Source organism: Monosiga brevicollis, genomic scaffold (assembly GCF_000002865.3).
Source record: "Monosiga brevicollis MX1 MONBRscaffold_4 genomic scaffold, whole genome shotgun sequence".
Classification (NCBI taxonomy): Eukaryota; class Choanoflagellata; order Craspedida; family Salpingoecidae; genus Monosiga; species Monosiga brevicollis.
This window is the reverse complement of record NW_001865041.1, coordinates 1,816,373-1,835,255: the sequence shown is the minus strand read 5'-3', so window position 1 is coordinate 1,835,255 and position 18,883 is coordinate 1,816,373. Positions and strand designations below refer to the sequence as shown.

The window sequence follows — 18,883 nt, the reverse complement described above, 5'->3', positions numbered from 1 at the left end:
GGGGGGGGGGGGGGGGAAGCAGTGAATAGAGCGGCAGGACAGGCCAATCGCAAAACGTACTCCATGCGACCACGGCGTTCCCGCTGGGGTCGGCCAAACTTGGCCTTTTGTACAATCAGATCGCGGCCTTCAAAGGCATGGCTTTGGCGCGGATGCACCGTGGCGATAAGCGCCAGAGTGGGATGTGAGGAGAATGAAGCCCAACAGCCACAGGCGCTTTTTCGCCAAGGAAGCCACAACCTTCATTTCATGGTCAGCTAAGAAAGGCCGAGAGGAGGGAGGGGGGCTCTGCAACATACCCGTCCATCTTTTCGGCTGCTTTGTCGGCATCTGCTTCTTCGTAAAAGCGCACAAAGCAAAAACCACGCGAGCGGTTCGTGTTGCGATCGCTGGACAGCGTCAAGCCAGCGAAGCGAGGTGAGGGCACTGAGCTGCATGTTGTTGGCAAATGGAAAGAGGGGGGCACTTACCGGGGCATGTAGATGTCGCCAATCTCGCCAAAGTCTTTGAAGAGATCCCGCATCATGTCTTCGGTCATGTCACTGGTAATGTTGTCCACCTAACGCAAGGTCACAGGAGAGGTGAGCGAGGCCCGCAAGGGAGCGTGAGAGTGGGTTATGTAGGCTCGGCGAAAGAAGAAGTGGTTGGGCAGTCATCAATGACGAGGTAGCTCGACAGTCGAGCGACGGTCAAGGAGACGGTGCATGCACACGGACCTTCAGGCTGAACATTGCATCCACGTTGGAAGGAGGTGGGCGGCCAGCCATGTTGACGGTGAGAGGATCGGAATGCTGAGGGGCCCAGTCGGAAAATTAAGTGGATGAGTGAGGCGCAACTCAATCGCTCATGCGAGAGTCAACAGCACAACACAAGAGGTGCAAGGACAGGAGTATTAAAAAATGTTGTCGTTGTGCCAGGCCAGCCGCACACAGAGAGGCCGACCGTGCCCAGTGGCCTTTGGGCGGTGTGCCTCGCTCATTCACCCCCTCTCACGGCAGCATGAGCGTCCAAATCAGACAACATCCTCCCTCTACTCAAACACAAAAACAGACCAATTACCCAGTCGAGAGCTCATAGATGCCGCGGTCCTAGGTAGCCCGCTCCAACCCCCTCCCCTTCCCTCCCCTTCCCTCCCCTGCGATCCAGCCCCGCCTTCCCTCTTGTCGGCACGGCACGTCACTCAAGACACAGAGAGAGAGAGAGAGAGAGACAGAGAGAGAGCTGCTCACCACCACCGTCACAACAGAAGAATGAATGTGTGTGTGTGTGAGAGAGAGAGTGTGTGTGAAGAAACAAAAGAACCAAAGGTAGCAGTCGCGAGAGAGAGTTTGAATGACATGTGGTACACTAGAGAGAGAGAGAGAGATGAAGAGAGATGAAAAGAGAGAAACAAAAGGATGACAAAAGAACACAAGCTACACCCACACACACATCCAACATGACCACATGCACACGAACGACAACGACGTGTGTGTGTGCTCGTTGTGGTGCTCATCTTTCCAGTTTTTCTTGTCTGGGCCGTCAGCTCGTATCAAGGTTCGTCTGATGGGCTGATGGGCTGTTGGTGGCTTGGACGGCGTGGTCGCCTGGTAGGACGTGCGATCGGGGTCTTGCGTGGAAAAGGGCTGGGGATGGCTACTGCTGCTAGACTTGGAAGGTAGCTGGGGTGTTGTGGTGGCGGGGGTGCGCGTAATTTTTGCTGCAAGCCTCCAGAGACCAAGGCGACAGCGGCGCCACGCCCCACCCCTGATGTTTACTTTGGGCTGGCCCTTCTTTAACCTGGCGGCATTGTGGCAACGAATAGGAGCTCCAGCACCATGGAAGTCGTGGCGTCCAAAGACGACCGCAGTAAGCCCTTGCAGGAGCATTTGCTACCTACCGTGTTCAACCTCGGTCCTCATCTCTGCCGCCATCGCTTTGCCCCCGTCGCTCCCAACTTATTTCAACAGTGGCCGCGGCGCTATTGGCTGCCGCCAAGGTCCTTAACATCACCGTCAAATCTGTTCAAGGTTTGCTGCGGCTTCACGTTCCGGCCTTGACCCTCCCTCGCAGTGCTTCAATTGATGGGCGCTGACGTTGTGTTGTGCCTCTCTTCCGGACTCTGCCTGCTCCAGCGGACGGCCGAGCTGACTTCAACTTTCGTCATGGCAACGTGTCCTTGTTTGATCTCGGGGCTGCCGTGGTCTATCTGGTCGAGCACGCCAATGCCCAGGCTACTCAACTTGGCGAAGCCGGCGCCGCCCGTGCCCAAGCCCTCTGGCTTCTGCAGGTTTGTCCAATCTACTCATGCCCCACCACACGCTTTGGCCCCGAGCTTGACGAAACATTTCTCGCTACAACTGGATAAACCCCTTTCTGACCGGCTCCCCTTGCTGACTCGATGATGGTTTAGTTGGCGTCTCGTGCAGGCGACAGTGCTGCTCTGGCCGAGGCTCTGGCCACCCTGCTCGTCAACAAGTACCAGCCAACCGCGCTGGTGGCTGCAGTTGTTGTCACGGTCCTGAGCGGCTCCACCTTGACCTTCTCTCCTGGTCAGTTGTGAAACCCGTGTCAGCCTGGGTCTACCTGGCCTGGATCTTATCCATCGCATGCAAACCTAACCTCCCCGCGCGAATCCCTCGGCTTCCGCACATCGCCCTGCCGTGCCACCCTTGCACCTCTCTGTGAATGTGCCGACTTGATCGTAGCCGTCAGCAAATTCTTGGCCAGCCACGGTGGTGACACGGCTAAGAAAACGGGCCAGCGTCAAGGAAAGGCCACGAGCGCCGCTGCTCCGGCAGCGGCAGACTCGGCTTCAGCCACAGTGTCCGTGGCCCCGATCACGGAGGAGGATCGCCAAGGCGCTCGCAAGGCCTGGAAAGCTAGCCAACGCCCTGAGGTCAGCCCAACTCCTCGCCACCCGCTCAGCGACTGACCAAGCACTCATAGATTGCTTGTGTCAATGCCCAAGGTCCACGTCCGCCCACCGGCACCCATCTTGCCCAAAGCGGGGGCTCGCAACATTCTTGTCACGGTGAGTCGGCAACCACCCCTCTTCTTTTGCCAAGCATCGAGCATCTGCTTCCTTCTTGCCCCTTCAGCCAGCTTCGCCTCTTCATTTTCTTTGTTTGCTGTCGGTCTTCTGAATGTCGGGCCAATAGAGTGCGCTGCCTTATGTCAATAATGTGCCGCACTTGGGCAACATTATTGGTTGCGTCCTCTCAGCCGATGTTTATGCCCGGTATGACATCTTCTCGCCCTGGCTGTCAGCAAACGCCCATCGCTCATCTACTCTTGTGCCGGACACCCATCAACCCTACTTTCCAGGTTTGCGCGCAATCAGGGCCATACCGTCCTCTTTGTGTGCGGCACAGACGAATATGGCACAGCAACGGAAACCAAGGTGTGTACGCCCAGTTGAATACCCACGTCGAGAAATACAAGGCAGCAGTCTCGGCGCACGATAGCGATAGCGATAGCGATAGCGATTGCCGCCCTGCACTCACAGCCTCGTGTCTGTTCCCATAAAAAACCAAAAAGGCGCTGGCCGAGGGCATGACCCCTCGGGAGATCTGCGACAAGTACCACGGTAGGAATGAGTGGGCCCTTTGGTGCCCGCCTGCCAGTCTGGCGCTTTCTAACGCCCACCACAAATGACTCGTTCATGATAGCCATCCACAAGGGTGTTTACGAGTGGTTCAACATTAGCTTTGACCACTTTGGTCGCACCAGCACGCCGCTGCAAACCGAGATTTGCCAAGACATCTTCAAAAAGTGCTACGCCAATGGCTTTGTTCAACAAAAGGTGAGGGCGTAGCAGATTCCTCACGCGCCAAAGTTGTGTCTTCCTCTGTTTTGCTTGCTCGTCGCGCTCCTTCATTTGTTGGTGCCACATGCATGCGTTTTTTTTTTCTTTCTTCCTTTTTTTTCCTCGATATAGGACGAGCAACAGTGGTACTGCACATCCTGTGAAACGTTCCTGGCAGATCGTTTTGTGGAGGGCATCTGTCCTGATTGCGGTGCGTTTCATGATCACCTCATCATGTGGGCCGGGCGTGGGTGATAACACGTGCATCCTGGCATTGATCTGGCATTCGGTTATCTGTTGCAGGCTACGACGATGCCCGTGGAGACCAGTGTGACGAGTGCGGACACACGTTTGATGCCATCAAGCTCAAGGTCAGTGCCTGGCCGACCACTCACCTACTATGGGCTGCATCTCATTCCAGATTTTATCCACTTGCTTTAGTCGCCGCGTTGCCGTTACCGCAAGGACTGCAATAAGGCACCCGAGCTGCGCACTTCCCGCCACCTCTACTTGCAGCTGGATAAGCTCCAGCCTCTCACCGAGAAGTGGTATGCCGAGTCAAACGATAAGCATGCCTGGAGCAAGATCGCGCAGGTGAGGCGAGGTCCCGCCCAGCCGCGTGCCTTACTCATTTACGATTGATTGGGGGTGGGGGAAGAGGTTGTTGACTGTCATCTTGGCTGACGTTGTGTTTCTTGTTTGCTCAATCTCAACAGGACATCTCGCGCAACTGGTTCAACATGGGCCTCGAGGCACGCGCCATTACGCGTGACCTCAAGTGGGGCATCCCTGTGCCGCTTGAGGGATTCACCGAAAAGGTTTGTCCCCTACCGTCCATGATTGCTGGAGCATGTCTCAGTTCCAAAGGCTTTGGTCCACTCACAAATCCTGCCGTTCGCCGTAGGTGTTTTACGTTTGGTTTGATGCGCCCATTGGCTACATCTCCATCACGGCCAACTACACGGATCAATGGGAGCAGTGGTGGAAGAACCCAGAGAACGTCGAGTTGTTCCAGTTTATGGCCAAGGATAACGTGCCATTCCACTCCATTGTCTTCCCATCTGCCCTTCTCGCATCTCAGGTTTGCTAACAGGCTGGATCCGCCCATTTTGCGTGTGTGCCTTTGACCTGGTGCCTTCTAAGTGGAAGCAATGCGGTCTTTGCGTTTGTCGATAGGACAACTGGACGATGCTGAATCATCTGAACGCCGTGCAGTACCTCAACTATGAAGGAACTCAGTTTTCCAAGGTGTGAACGTTCGCGACGTGGTCCCAGCGCAGATATAGCTTCAATGTCGCACATTGGTCTTCCTTTCAGTGGAATACGTTCGTTGCTTGTTCTTTGTTTGTTTTTGGCCTGGCCTCTAACCCATTGCTTATTCCCGACATTGTCACACCAGAGCCGTGGGGTTGGCGTGTTTGGCGACTCGGCTCGTGACTCGGGATTGGCCGCGGATGTATACCGCTTCTATCTTCTCTACATGCGACCTGAAGCTTCCGGTGCGTGGTCCTCAAGCTCGCCTGTCCTTGCGAACCTCCACATTCTGAGCCATCATTGTGCTTTCGTCTTGAACTCAATGCATTTCTGTACACGTGTCCATGCAGATGCCAACTTTGACTGGGAGGATCTGGTGGCCAAGCACAACAACGAGCTGCTCAACAATTTGGGCAACTTTGCCAACCGGGCTCTCTCTTTTTGCAAGCGCTTTTTTGACGGCAAAGTGCCCAAGATCGCGCTTGATGACACCGCTGTCGAGGCCGTGGCACAGGTCAACACCGAGGTAGGTTTCCCGTATGCTCACAAAGGCTTCCAAGAGTAAGCCACTCAAATTGGCCTTAGCTATTGGCCCAGCTCATCAACCACCAACCCCCCGTTGTTGACCCCTACTTGGCATAGCTGCGTGCCTACACCGAGGGTATGGAGTCCCAGGTTCGGATCCGTGATGCCATTCGTGGCATCTTGTCCGTGTCCCGCATCGGCAACCAATACTTGCAGAGCACCATGGTATGCATCAAACTATGCCTGCTGCTTCAAGCCTGGACGGCACTTAGACTGGCTCTGCACATGATTCACCTCAACTCACATCGTCGGGTTCTTATTCTTGGGTTAGCCTTGGAAGCTGGTGAAGAACCCCGAAACAGCAGCTCAGGCTGGCTCCATCGTAAGACACCCGCATGCTCTAGCCGGAACAGCAGCTTATGCATTTGAGTGAAGAAGACAGCTATCTACGTCTCGATACTCATGGCCAAGTCCCCTTGCCCCGCATGTTGTCGTACCCTTTTAGGTGGGCGTCGTTCTGAATTTGACCTACTTGATTGCGCTCATGCTCGAGCCCATCATGCCGGACACGGCCCAGGAGCTGCTGCAGCAAATTGGTGCTGAGCGCCGGTGCGTAAAGGTTGCCCCTGTTGAGCACTGTTGTTCATGCACTCTTGGTTGAGGTGACCGAGGGGTGTGGAGTTTCAGGTGCCTGACGGCTTGATGTGATTGCAAATCCACCAGAGTTCAATGTTTGCTGTTTTTCAACACGCTCTCACTTGCTCCCTACCTTGTCTTCGGCATCGCCCGCATGAAATAGATTTTTGCCATCAGCCTTTGCGCCTTTGTTGGACGAAGGCCACGTCATCGGGGAGCCCAAGCCCCTGTTTGAGAAAATTGACCCTGATATGGTGAGTCTCCCGCCCCTAATTGTGGTATATATCATCCCTTTGCTTCGTCTCAAGCTTTGCCACAACTCTCTTCTCTTCTGACAAATCGGGGTGGACCAACGAATGTAGGCCAAGGAGTGGCGCTCTCGCTACGGTGGACGTCAAGCCAAGGCACCCGAAGCGCCCAAGGTGGAGTTGCTACCCACGGATCGCAAACGTAAGACTTGGTCGGACAGATGCGGCAATAGGTTTTGGCATCCAATCTCATTTGATTCACTGCTGCGATGAACCCGCGTGGACAGCGACGGCTGAGGACATTGCTCGCCTTCGCAGCTTGATTGACGAGCAGGGCAACAAGGTAGCGTTTCAGACTGCACCGTAACGCTCGAGCTGATGGCCACTCCTTTGTATCAGTTCATGACGCTTCGTCCTGTTCATGCGTGCGCGTGGAATTCAGGTGCGCGAGCTCAAGAAGGCAGGTGCAGACAGCGCTGTCGTCAAGCAAGAAGTTCAGGTATACAGACATGCTTGCGTGTGTTTGCGCGTGTCTCTCTACCTCTATGTCTGCCTCTCCGTGTGTCTGCGTCTGTATCTTTTTGTCTTGGTGTTTCTGTGAATGTGTGTCTGCAATGGCCGTTTGTGTCAGCACCTGGCGGCTTGACCCACTTTGAGGTTTGGAAAATGCCTTGTCTGACGAGGAAGCTAACCTGCTCAATCCTGTAGGAACTACTCCGCCGCAAGAAGGCTTTGACAGAGGTGACTGGAGAGGGCGACAACGACAAGGGCAAGGCGTCGTCGGGCAAGGACAAGGGCAAGGAATCGTCAAAGGAGACGGCTACCAAGAAAAGCAGCAAGAGCAAGGGAAAGAAGGAGGCCAAGGCCCCCATGGATCCACGAGTGGCGGCAGTTGGTCAGGCAGTGAAGCAACAGGCTGACGAACTCAAGGATCTCAAGGTGGCCAATGCCAGCAGCGCGGCGATTGATGCCGCTCAGGCCAAGCTTGATGCTCTGAAGGCAGAGCTCAAGGCTTTGAAAACGAGCGCCAAGTAGGGATTTTGTTGCCACATGTGTGTCTTTTGAATCGTCCGATTCCAACCTTGTCCATGAGCCTCTTGACGCTCTCCTTGTTTCTGCGAATGACTCGAGCTCCTGGACGAGCCAATTGATGTGTGCCTGCGATTTTGTATGTTTCTCGCGATGCCCTCTTCTCTGATGCCTTCTCCTCTCTCAACACGCGACCCACAAAACCAAACACACAAAGACGACCAAGCGTCAAAAGCAGTTGTCAGCAACAACTTTGTTTGTTTGTGCGTATTTTCGTTTTGCAAGCAAACAAAGTTTCTCACGACGACGACCACGATCACTGCTGACGGACGACTGCAGCGTTGCTAATTGGTGGACCCTCTGGCAGCGTGCCGAAGGAGGGAGCAAGGCAGCGGAGAGGTCGGCAAGGTGTGGTGTGACAACGCTATAACAGGAGCATCGAAAGGGATCAGGGGATCGAGTTCAGCTTATCTGACGTGGTGCGCGTCTGCTCACTCGCCCCTTGCTGCCGACGCGGCACAGGTTGGAGCCATGGATGACGCGTTCTTCAATCCCGCGCTGCTGCGCAAAATACTGCGCAAAGCGCAGCCACAGCGACCTTTTGAGGCGGCCGCCCTTTTCTTTCATCATGTCATGCTTGCAAGCGGCCATCGCCATGAGGACGACGCCGTCAACGTACGTACTTGAGCTGCGTCAGCCGCGTTCTCTCGCGAGCGTGTGCAGTGGCCGGTGAGTCGAAGCCAGGACCTGGCGCTCACGAGCCCGTTTTGAATGCATAGACTGGTGACCAGGTGCCCCCCACGCTGATGGATCACGAGACCGACAATCTGACGACCACATATGCCTCGGATAAGGTGCGCCTTGGACGCCCCACTGCTCAGACCTCTCTGGTGGCTAAACAGCTAATGCCTGTGCTTACACGGTGTGACCTGGCTCGCTTGGACCCTTCCCTTGCCTGGATGGATGCTAATCATTGTAGTTGGAGCTCAAAGTTCTACTCATGGACGGCTTGTTACTCGTTCATGTCATTGTAAGTGGATGCTCTGTCTCCATCGAGTCCGCCTCATTCGCCATCTCATGGACTCAAGTGTGCCACTTTAGAACCAGAGGGGACAACAAGTGAAGATGTTTGAGGTGCCGCTGGACCAGCTGGTCAATGACGGAGCCAATCTGCAAAATCCAAATGCAACGTTCACATTGGATGCCTTTACTTGGGCCAAGAAGCTGGTCGCCGAGGTTGAACATATCAGGTTAGCAGTGCGTGCACGGCGATGTATGCTGTGGTCATGATCAGGCTCAAGCTTTGATACGTGGGCTTGTTGAGGGCTTTGAAACGGGCCATGGGTACACTCGCGCCCTCATACAGCACCATGACCTGGGTCGTTGTACGTATAGCGAGCGCTTGCAAGCGGCCAAGGCAAGCTCGCGGGCCAGTGCCAGCAGCCAGAGTCAACGCAGCGATGGTCCGGGGCCGGATCCCTATGCAGCCCCGGGTCGCTACCGTGACGATCCAAATCGACACCCATTTAGCATTGGACGTGGGGACCTGGAGCCCAACTTTGGCCAGAACCCCATGGGGCCAGGCTCGGGCATGTATGCCGGTCCGGAACACCCAATGTTTGCGGGCCGTTTCCGTCCGGGTGGAGGCGGCGGTGGTACGTGGAAGCCTTTGTTCCTGTACTTGTTTGCTGAACGCTTGCACCGGGCACTCGTTGCACTCTCCTCCTCACGTACACCGGTGTGTTTGCTGTTGCATTTTGCTTCATGTGTATATCCAAAAGGCATCCCAGACGATGTGCCCCCGGGAGCCCGATTTGACCCTGTGACACCATTTGGTGGAGGCATGCACCCAGGCCCTGGCCGAGGGCGTGGTCGAGGCGGTTTTGGTAGGTCATGCTCATGCATGGGCGCTCATTGCTTTTCCGCATCTCCCCTTCAGCGATGCAGCTGCCGCGACCTGTATCAGGTGACCATGTGTGACTGTTCAACATCATAGGCCTTGGGGGGCCAGATCCCGATCATATGCCTCGACCCGGAGGATTTGATCCCTTCTTGTAAAGAGGACTAGGCTTTGTACTGCCAATGACATATGAAAGAGGAAACCTGCGCTTGGAACCGCTCTGCTTGTTGCTGTTTTTGGTCATGATGGTGAGGCCGCTTGCTTGCAGGTTGTGTGAATGTATTTGGTTCTGAAAATTGATGATAATTTCCTTGATCTGAAACCTTTTTGAGCGCCGCTGCTCGGCGGGTGTGGAGGGACCGAGAACGGCGATGAGGAAGATGTACATGTCGAAGCAATTGCACAAAATCATCGAAAACAAGCGTCTACTCTGTGGAGAAAACAAAAAAGAAAAGAAAGCTCTTTCTCTTTCTCTCAATTTGTCTCTCTCTCTCGATCTTATTCATCTTCTCTCTCTTCTCTCCTTAACCATTCATCTTTCTTCTTTCTTCTCTCTCTCTCTCTCTCTCATTCACTTCTCAACCTCAACCTCGACTCGACTTGGCCCGCGTTGGCGTTGGCGTTGGTGTGAAACCTCTCGCAACGGCAGTGCGCGGTTTTGGCTTGGTCGTTCGTGGCGTGCGACCTTTGGTTCGAGCGTCTCTCAACTTGGCACAAGGACCTTGCTTGACATCGGGTTCACGTTTTCGTAGCCGTCATTGCGCCATCGTTGCCATGGCTGAGCCGTTGCGTTCGCGGCCCATGGATGTGCTGGCCCTCCACGAGGCGTTGCGCGACCGCGAGAGTGAGTTTTGACGGCTGCTCGCTCACGATTGGGACTGCTTTGCGGCCATTGCAGGAAGCCCTCGCCCTGTTTGCTCTGAGTGATTGCCTTCTGGCTCGACCTGTCAAGATCTGTTCGATGGTCCCTCGTGCTGGCGCTGATCACGCGCGATTTCCCTTGTGCAGTGCTAGAGGAAGAGTTTGAACGCGCACCGCACATGCTCGTGGGCCCCGATACTCTGCCCAATGATCCTCGCGTGGCCATGAAGAACCGATGTGCGTGCTTTCTTGTCAAGCCCGCGTACGCCAACAAGAGCAGAACGTCAACGCTGCTCACGGCACACTTCTCATTTTTGCGCACGTCTTCGTGACATTGTTTTAGACACCAACATTTTACCCACGCCCGCCACCCGGGTTCCGCTGAGCCAGATTGGCCCAGATGCTCTTTCGACGGTGCGTTTGCCTCGCATACAATCCACACAAGCTCGCCATCACACATGGTTTCGTTTTGACCTCCCTCCCCTTTTGCGCACTGACCTGCCGGCCTCCCAACCACTCCTGCCCACAGTACATGAACGCCAACTTTGTGGACGGCTACAATCAGCCAAAAGAGTTTATTGCGACGCAGGGTCCCAAGCCAGAGACGGTCGATGACTTTTGGTGCGCACCCCGGGCGGCTCACCGTGTCGGACTGGCGCGCAGTGCGCACCAATCTCACTGACCTCTCCACCCGCAGGCGCATGGTCTGGGAGTATCGCTCAGAAGTGGTGGTGATGATGACGGGCATTCGTGAAGGCGGTCGCATCAAGTGCCATCGCTACTGGCCAGAGCATACCGAGGCGCCCCTCGATACACAAAACTTCCAGGTAGGGCCGGCCTCTGCTTGTTGCACTCCACATGCGGTCGCACATACCGCCCAAACCATCAACTCTCCTCGCCGGATTCAAACTCTGGCGCCGCTTGCCGTGTCCCTTATCAAATGCCCGTGCGGTGTCTTCCCACTTTTTTTTTTCACCACAGATCTCGATCGCATCGACGGAGAACATGAAACATTACATTCTGACGAAGCTGACGCTTGAGGTGTGTGAGACCTGCTCATGCACGCGCTGGTGGCATAGTTGTGCCACAGCTCACCATGCCCGGCTGGTCACACCATTGCATCACGTAGCATCGCGCCTCGGGAGCCACGCGGGCCGTGTCGCACTTTTGGTTCACAAACTGGCCGGTACACTAGCACGAGCCCCAATGCTTTGAATTTTTGAGCATTAACATGCCATGTGCTCTGATTTTTATTCTTGCTTGCTTGGTTCATCTGATGGGGCTCAATTGCGGTGCATAGGACCATGGCGTACCTCACGAGACCTGGGAGGTGATTGACCTGGTCAAGGCCGTCCGTCGTGCTCGGACAGATCGTGCACTTCCCGCTGTGGTGCATTGCTCGGCTGGAATTGGCCGCACCGGTATGTGCGCACCTTGCCCACCCCTACTTGTTGTGGTTCAGTCATGACCTATAATGGAGCCAAATCTCGATTGCTCTGCTCTGCACCGCTTGCCTCAAATCCCTGGATCGGCCCCCTTCTCATTGTTCTTCCGTGACCCTTGTAACCTGTGGTGCTGTGCGCTAGGTACCTTTTTGGCCGTGGACATGGGCATTCGCAGCTTGAACAATCCGCACCGCGTTGTGGACGTGTTTGGTGACATGATCAAGCTGCGCACGCAACGAGGCGGCTCGATTCAGACCTTTGTCCAATACCTCTTTGTACATCAAGCCATGAAGGACTATGTGACCCCAGGCAACTCCTTTGGCATGTTTGGTGACAACACGAGCCGTGATGTGGTATGTTCTTTTCTCTTTTTTATTTTGGCTCGTTCGATTGTCGTGGTTGTTAAAACGAGCAAGATGCATTTGGGTTTGCCTGCTCTTGCTTGGCCTGTCATCTGGCCCGTGATCTGGCCCGTATTACTAATGCCGGGCAATCTCGTGTGCTCATCCAAGTGCAGGGCATCATCAAGGGCTCGGCACCCTCCTTTGGCTTCACCATGCGAGGGTCATGGCCTCCCTTTATTCTGCAAGTGGCACCAGGCAGCCCCGCTGAAAAGAGTGTACGTCGATTACATGGTTCAATTCCGTAGCTCGCGAGTCTCAAAAGAGCACAAACACTTGGGACTGGGCATTATCAGACACAATCCCTAATGCACAATGGTATTTCTGGTCACAGGGTGTTTTACCAGGAGATCAAATTTTGGCCATCAACCAGCAGCCCGTGCACAACTTGAAGCACGCCGAAGTGGCGGAGCGGGCCCGACAGTCCGGGGGCGTCATCACACTGACCCTACTCTCGAAGAAGCTGGAAGAGACACTGGCCTGAGCAAATGTCCCAGTTTATCCTCGCGCATCACTCGCCTCTGCCCCAGTTTGATGGCCAAGGGGAAAGGCATGCGAGTGGCGCCGGCGCTCGCGAGCCTGCTGCACATCGTTGCTGTTGCCAGACCTCGCGCACTATTGAATCCAATTGACTCTCCATCATGCAAATGATGCTCAACGTGCACACACATGCACGCTGCGAAAACATTATTAACATGTAAAAAAATTGCTATATAAATAGGGTGCTGCACGATAGTCTAGATCAGCCCAGCCACATCACAATTTTAGGCGCACGCTCGCCTCGGACGTTGATCGGCATCAGTTGCATTGCTCCGAAGCATGGGATTTACAGTCAAGATGGTTTTGACGTCGTGGGCCGGGTGGCGCATCGTGCTTGACTCCAATTCAAGGTCATCTGGAAAGCCCAGACCAAGGCCCTGTGAAGCGTGCGGGTGTCGCATTGGCCAGACACCATCACGAAGGTCGCGAGTGCCAGCACGAGCCCCGGGGGCTTGCAGCGCGAGTGCGAGAAGCAAGGCCACAAAAGCTAGATGACAGAGGTTTGCCATGATGGAGGTCTGTTAAAAAGCTCGTCATTCAAGGGAAAACAAGCCTGTGGCAATTTGAAAATGCCACTGGCACCGCTTCGGCGGCAGAATTGGGCACCGCGCGCAGAGGATCACAGCGGCCAAGTAACGGCGGGCGTAGAGCCAGTGCCGGCTCACATGTGGAGGAAAGCAAGAGAAATAAATCCAAACAGAAACCCCTGAATTGGCCAGCTGGTGAGGAGCGAGTACTTGGTAAGGCGGTCCGGCCCATGAGCTTGAAACGGGATGCATGGCGATTTAGCAAAGCGTATGGCGACGCGTGGCTCATTGAGGCTCGCGACAGCGGCAACCAGTCCCGTTGCCCCTGAGAGGGTTCTGGTTGTCAAGCCCCTGCCTTTTGGGACGGCGGTGGGCTCGGGATCCAGGGACCTGGCGAGGGGAAGTGATGAGTGAAACTTTTGGGACGCTGCAGACACGAGCCAAGTCCTTTTCGTTGGTTTACATGCAAAGACCATAACGCTAGGGTGAAAGAGAGGGCTCGAGAAGTTCGGCGGGTTTCTTGCGAGCACGATTGCCATGTGTATGGCCTGCGTCACCATGCAACGATTACCGCTGCCAGCCCTTCGTGAGCAAGCCACCCCCTGCTGATATAACACGCGCTATCGAATGGCACTGGATATACGCTTTCCTTTGGATGTACGCTTTCATGGATTTGCCTTGATGGACAGTGCGTTCACAGTGAAAAGAGTTGGCGACTGCCATATCGAGGTAGGTGAACCGGAGTTGTGTAGATTGTGTCCGCTGTTTGGCCTCAAGATTGTGCTCGCTTCACACTTGATCCAAGTTGGTCAGTTCAGGGCAGATGGCAGATGAATGGGCAGAGGAGTGGCTGTGTACGCGGTCGTACGTAAACCGTACTTTGGCTTGGTTGTTCTATCCTAAGGTTCGGCGTGAACTTAACCTTGATTCCTCTCAGTTCGCGACGGCTTGGCCCTGGAACGTCGTGTTAGGTCCAAACCAAGAGTACCCTGATGATGCCTGTGCCGAACGACCCCTGTCTCTCGCCTTGACTCACGGCCCTCAGCTCCAAACGACACCCCACCCATCACCCATACACGTCATTTTGATCGTCGAAGAGCACAAGAGCCCAGCTGCACACCCAAAGCATGCTGATCTCCGACAAAAGCCAAAGTCTCACAAGAGATGTGGAAAGGCCCGGATTTGTGCAGTAGACCACTTGCATGAGCAAGAACGCGTCGTGTCTTGTCCAGCCAACCAGCCCCAAACCAGATAGATGGCAGCGGCGTTCAGACCCATCACCACTCTTGCTCGCCGACAAATAGAACAAAGTTTCATCAGATATGCGATGAAACCGAAAGGCCCGCATAGCCCCTGACGTCAGCCCCAGGGGCGTGGAAAGGGGGTCCCATGCCGTAGGGAGGTGAGTTGATCTGCCAGACCCAACAGTTGGCTCTTATTATTCTCAGGTGCCAAGTGGTCAAGGCGAAATAGAGAAGGGGGGTTGCGTGGGGGTGCCACTGTTGGCGTCCTCCTTCCTTCTGCCCCACACCACCTCCTCCTACTCAAGTCTTTCTCGGTGTTTGCCCCCACCACCCTTGCCCCAATCGCACCTGCCGCGCCCCCAACCTTTTCATCAGGACAAACCCAAGCCACCAATTCCAAAGCATGCACCACACCCATTTGCACTCGAGTCTAAGGGTATAACGTCACATCATCACACTTGAAGCCGATGCAGAGCTGCAAAATGTCACAAATTTCTGTGTCCAAACCCAGTTCGCCACTTCTGTCGGGTTGTTTGTTTTTTTGGTGTTGGGAGCAGTTTGTTGGTTGCAAGTCTGGCCAGCTATCAGGAGGAGATGGGTGAGCGAGCGCCCCTCTGATGATGCTGGGCTTGGACGGTGCATGGAGTTGATGCGGGTAGCCGTCGTTGAAAGAAGAATGGGTGGCCCACCCACGCATACCCGGCGCCACCCAACTGCTTCAGCGACAACAACAACATCACGGGCTCAGACCCTGTGGTATGCCTTGGGGTCGCTCGCCCAACGCTCGCTCAACAGCCACACCTTTTCTTCCACCATCAAAATCTCGTCCATTCAGTTCGATCAGCATCTTTCGCTGGTCCGAACACTCCTCGTCTTGGGCTCTAGAGCCCCAACACAAATGCGCGAACCCATGAACCGTTTCCTCCGTTGAGCCATGACGTGTTTCAGCTTTGCCACCAGCAGGCAGACGACAGGCTCATGGTCCTCTGGCACGACACATCGGCAGTTTCTTGCTACCAACATTGCCATCACATACCCTTTCGCTTTCCCAACGCGCACCAACTCGGACCTGAATGATACATCGAGCATGTTTAGCCCCTGCAGCATAGCTGTCCTCTAGCGTTGTCCGCTTGATTACGGCCCGACCACGGCTCGACCACCTCATCAGTCTCACGTCTCATCTCGTCAGCCTCAAGAAAGCTACGTCCTATCCTACTTTTCCAGTCGTCAGGGCAGGAGACCGCGCATTCATCCATTTGCCTCGAAGACTCTCGACCTCCTGTCTCGCTGTGCTCGGCCCTGACAGCCGGCCACTAGACGCCTGTCAGCTTACCGACAAAAAACCCGACGCCATGTTTGGCATCGTTCATGAGGTTGGTCGAAGCATCAATGCTGCGTCGTGGCTGATACGGCAATGTCCCATGACCTTGCTCATTCACCCTCGCTCCACACAACACCCCCCCCCCTCCCCCCTTGCTTCAACCCGCACCCCAGGCGCTCGCTCGTCTCGTCCTGTCCCTGGAAGACGGTCGAGCAAAACTCAAGGTTATCGTTAAGATGGCCGGCTTGCAAGGTGTCGACATCCTCCAGGCCCATGTCAACTACAACGATAAGGACACGCTCATGATTCTAGATGCCGCCTGCAAGGTCTGTTCTCAAACCAACCAGTTATGGCTTCGCCTCCACAGCGTCATTTCAACTCACGACCTTCACGCGCATTCTAAACACACTCTTGCGCTGGCCTTAAGGTCCTCGGGCGGACGCTCGATGATCTCCTGTATCAAGTCGGCATTGCTTTCCTTGACCTCACAGAAGGTGTGTCACCGCCATGTGCCTGCCACGACACCACCCACAATCCCAAGGCACGGCCGCGCCTCTTGGCTCACCTCGCCCGACTCCCACCAGAGCGATCCTATGACAAGTTACTCCTTGCCATGGGCAGCACCTTCCACGAGTTCATGGAGAATCTCGACAACCTCCACCAGTTTCTGAGCCTTATTTACCCGGGTGAGGAGCTCATCGATTCATGCTTGCGCCATAAGGCAACCAACATCCATGCGGCACGCATGCCTTTTCCCCTTCCCCTTCCTGCAGTTCCCCTTGCTCCTTTCTCCTACGCCACTCCTTCTCCCATTACTTGCCATGTCCCTGATCATTTTTGAATCCAATGTGTGGCGTGTACCCCGATAGGCATGCGCGCTCCATCTTTTCGCTGCTCAGAGCGTGTTGATGGTAGTGGCCTTGAACTTCACTATTTCAGCACCCGCGACAACCTTGGCGCGCTCGTGGTGGGCCTCGTCACAGAGGTGGCCCAGCGATACTACAGCATGGAGATTGAAATGACCTACCTGGAACGCAAAGCTCAAGGAGCCCATCATGACGTCTTTTTCATCCAACTCCCCTTCCACTATCGGGCTCGACGTCGCCAAACACTTGAGGCCATCGGCCCCATGGGCAGTGTCTCCGGTCTGACTACGGCCCAAGTAGATGAGCTCTTTCCTTGGCACATTGAATTTGATGAGACCCTTGCCATCCGTAGCCTTGGCACCGCCCTGCACCGCCTCATTCCCAACTTCCACGAGGGCATGTCCTTGAACAAGCTGGTTCGTGTCATACGCCCAGTCCTGACCAAGCTTTCCTTTGACAGCATCTGCAAGCACAACAACGTTTGCTACCTCATGGAGATTCGCAACACGGACACAGAGGAGCCGACCCTTTCGCAATCCAACCTCAGACCTGCCATGAACACGGCCATGATGCCGACTCACGCAGGCCCAATTTCCATGCCTCCTCGCAGCCCCAATATTGCTCTACTCCAACAGCAAGCATGCCCTTTTACGTCCAGCGCCTCTTCGCGTAAGGACTCAGTGGCCTCACTTGCCAGCATGATGACAATCCTTCATGCCACGTCTTGTCTCAAGATGAAGGGCCAGATTTTACAGATTAGCACCTCTCGTGCGCTCTTTCTGGGCTTACCCAGCCTGCGCTCGCTTGAAGATCTTCAAGAGCGTGGTGTCAGCATCTCCGACTTTCCAGCCAGCTCGGGGGCCCGTGACTTTCTGCTGGCCAACAATCATCTTCTTGCTACAATCAACCTGGTGTCCCAGCTCGAAGAAACGACCGCCTTCCTCGATCGCGCCCTGGCGGACGTGCGCATCGAAAAGGACAAGAGTGAAGCGCTCCTTCACACCATGCTACCCGAGTCCATCGCCTCTCGCCTAGCTGAGGGCAGCAGTGTTGAGCCGAAAGAATACGACACTTGCGCCATGCTCTTCAGTGACATTTGCTCGTTCACTAGTATGAGCGCCCAAGTGTCTCCCAAGGCGGTACGTGCGCACTCGATTGTTCTGGGCTGTTAAAATCTCTTGTGCTCATCTTGCCTTCTTCTACGCGCCTTCTCATTGTGACTCGGTGCTTTAGATTATGGAGATGCTTGACGAACTTTTCCTCGGTTTTGATCGCCTCTGTGACAAGCATGGCGTTTATAAGTGAGAGCCGGCACTGTTGACTGTGCATCTACCCCGGAGCCCTATCGCTAGCACCTGCCCGAGCGCTCATCACACGCCTGTGCGTCGTTTCTCAATAGATATGAGACTATTGGAGATTGTTTTATCGTGGCCACTGGTTTACCCGAGCCCGATGAACTTTATGCAGCCCGCATTGCTGCTTTTGCCATTGATCTCGTCAAATTCAGCAGCACGGTCATGTCTCCTGCCGATGGAAAACCTTTATCCGTTCGCTGTGGTTTCAACTGCGGCCCTGTCGTCACAGGTCCGGTCCGACTCGTTGATTGTTTTGCTCGTCTTTTTGTTGTTTTTCGTTGAGCTTCCGGTTTTCGGTTTCTCCTCGCAGTGCTGGATGCTGGATGCGAGGCATGCTTCTCACATCTGCAACGCCTCACTCGAAACAGGTATTGTTGGCAAGGAACGACCAAAGTTCAACATCCTTGGCGATTGCGTCAATACAGCCTCGCGCATGGAGAGTACAGGCGTACCCAACTGTATCCAGCTGACCGAGCACATGCGCGACATGATTGTAGCCCAGAACCCGGCTTTCCGATTTGTGGCTCGCAAGGGTGGCGTCAAGGCCAAGGGCAAAGGACACATGCAAACCTATTTCCTCGTTGGGTACGAGCAGGTGGACGCCGAGCTCCTTCCACCTCCCATGTTTATTGAGCAAAACCTGCTGGACTCGGCATATACCTCCGTGGGCAGTCAAGAGGAGAGTATGCCCAGTGTGCAGCCCTCGCCGTTTACACAATCATCTCTCATCCGCCGCCGGATGACATCAATTGTGTAACCTGTATTTTGACAATGGCGCGCCTTCAAGCCCTTTGGATATATTCTGCAGCCCACCTGGTGGCCTTTCACATTTTCAGCCCTCTGCGCCGATAAAGCCTCTGCAATCTGGCTCATTCTCAAGCAGTTTTGGCGCAATAATATTGGATGACAGCTGTGCTGTCGGCATATGCAGAGCATGTGCCAGG

General features: G+C 54.9%; 4 protein-coding genes across 4 annotated transcripts in view; 3 read left to right on the top strand and 1 right to left on the bottom strand.

Moving 5' to 3' along the window:
• MONBRDRAFT_23681 (uncharacterized protein) overlaps positions 1-767 on the bottom strand; it is a gene marked incomplete at both ends in the record, with an annotated part of 1,371 nt that extends 604 nt beyond the window's left edge. The window contains 4 exons of the mRNA XM_001743734.1: positions 61-141; positions 300-389; positions 471-559; positions 717-767. Coding sequence (XP_001743786.1) covers positions 61-141; positions 300-389; positions 471-559; positions 717-767 — 311 coding nt within the window. The remainder of the gene's footprint in view (positions 1-60; positions 142-299; positions 390-470; positions 560-716) is intronic.
• Positions 768-2,941: 2,174 nt separating this feature from the next.
• Positions 2,942-6,723, top strand: MONBRDRAFT_15305 (uncharacterized protein; the record flags this gene model as incomplete). The annotated part of the gene is made up of 18 exons (XM_001743980.1): positions 2,942-3,013; positions 3,141-3,220; positions 3,307-3,382; positions 3,520-3,568; positions 3,651-3,784; positions 3,920-3,998; positions 4,091-4,158; positions 4,229-4,381; positions 4,504-4,605; positions 4,692-4,868; positions 4,964-5,035; positions 5,187-5,286; positions 5,392-5,567; positions 5,684-5,791; positions 5,898-5,948; positions 6,072-6,175; positions 6,366-6,456; positions 6,565-6,723. The coding sequence occupies 18 exons, from the start codon at positions 2,942-2,944 to the stop codon at positions 6,721-6,723; spliced, it is 1,851 nt and encodes a 616-aa protein (XP_001744032.1).
• A 4,046-nt stretch (positions 6,724-10,769) lies between these two features.
• On the top strand, positions 10,770-12,002 carry MONBRDRAFT_2175 (uncharacterized protein; the record flags this gene model as incomplete). The annotated part of the gene is made up of 6 exons (XM_001743979.1): positions 10,770-10,861; positions 10,938-11,067; positions 11,222-11,281; positions 11,370-11,426; positions 11,541-11,661; positions 11,827-12,002. Coding segments are annotated over 6 exons (636 nt in total), but the record flags the coding sequence as incomplete, so codon positions are not given.
• Positions 12,003-15,954: 3,952 nt separating this feature from the next.
• On the top strand, positions 15,955-18,696 carry MONBRDRAFT_14998 (uncharacterized protein; the record flags this gene model as incomplete). The annotated part of the gene is made up of 7 exons (XM_001743978.1): positions 15,955-16,044; positions 16,146-16,212; positions 16,303-16,404; positions 16,702-17,723; positions 17,818-17,885; positions 17,984-18,168; positions 18,308-18,696. 7 exons carry the CDS (start codon positions 15,955-15,957, stop codon positions 18,694-18,696), a joined length of 1,923 nt encoding a protein of 640 aa, XP_001744030.1.
• Positions 18,697-18,883: the final 187 nt, after the last annotated feature.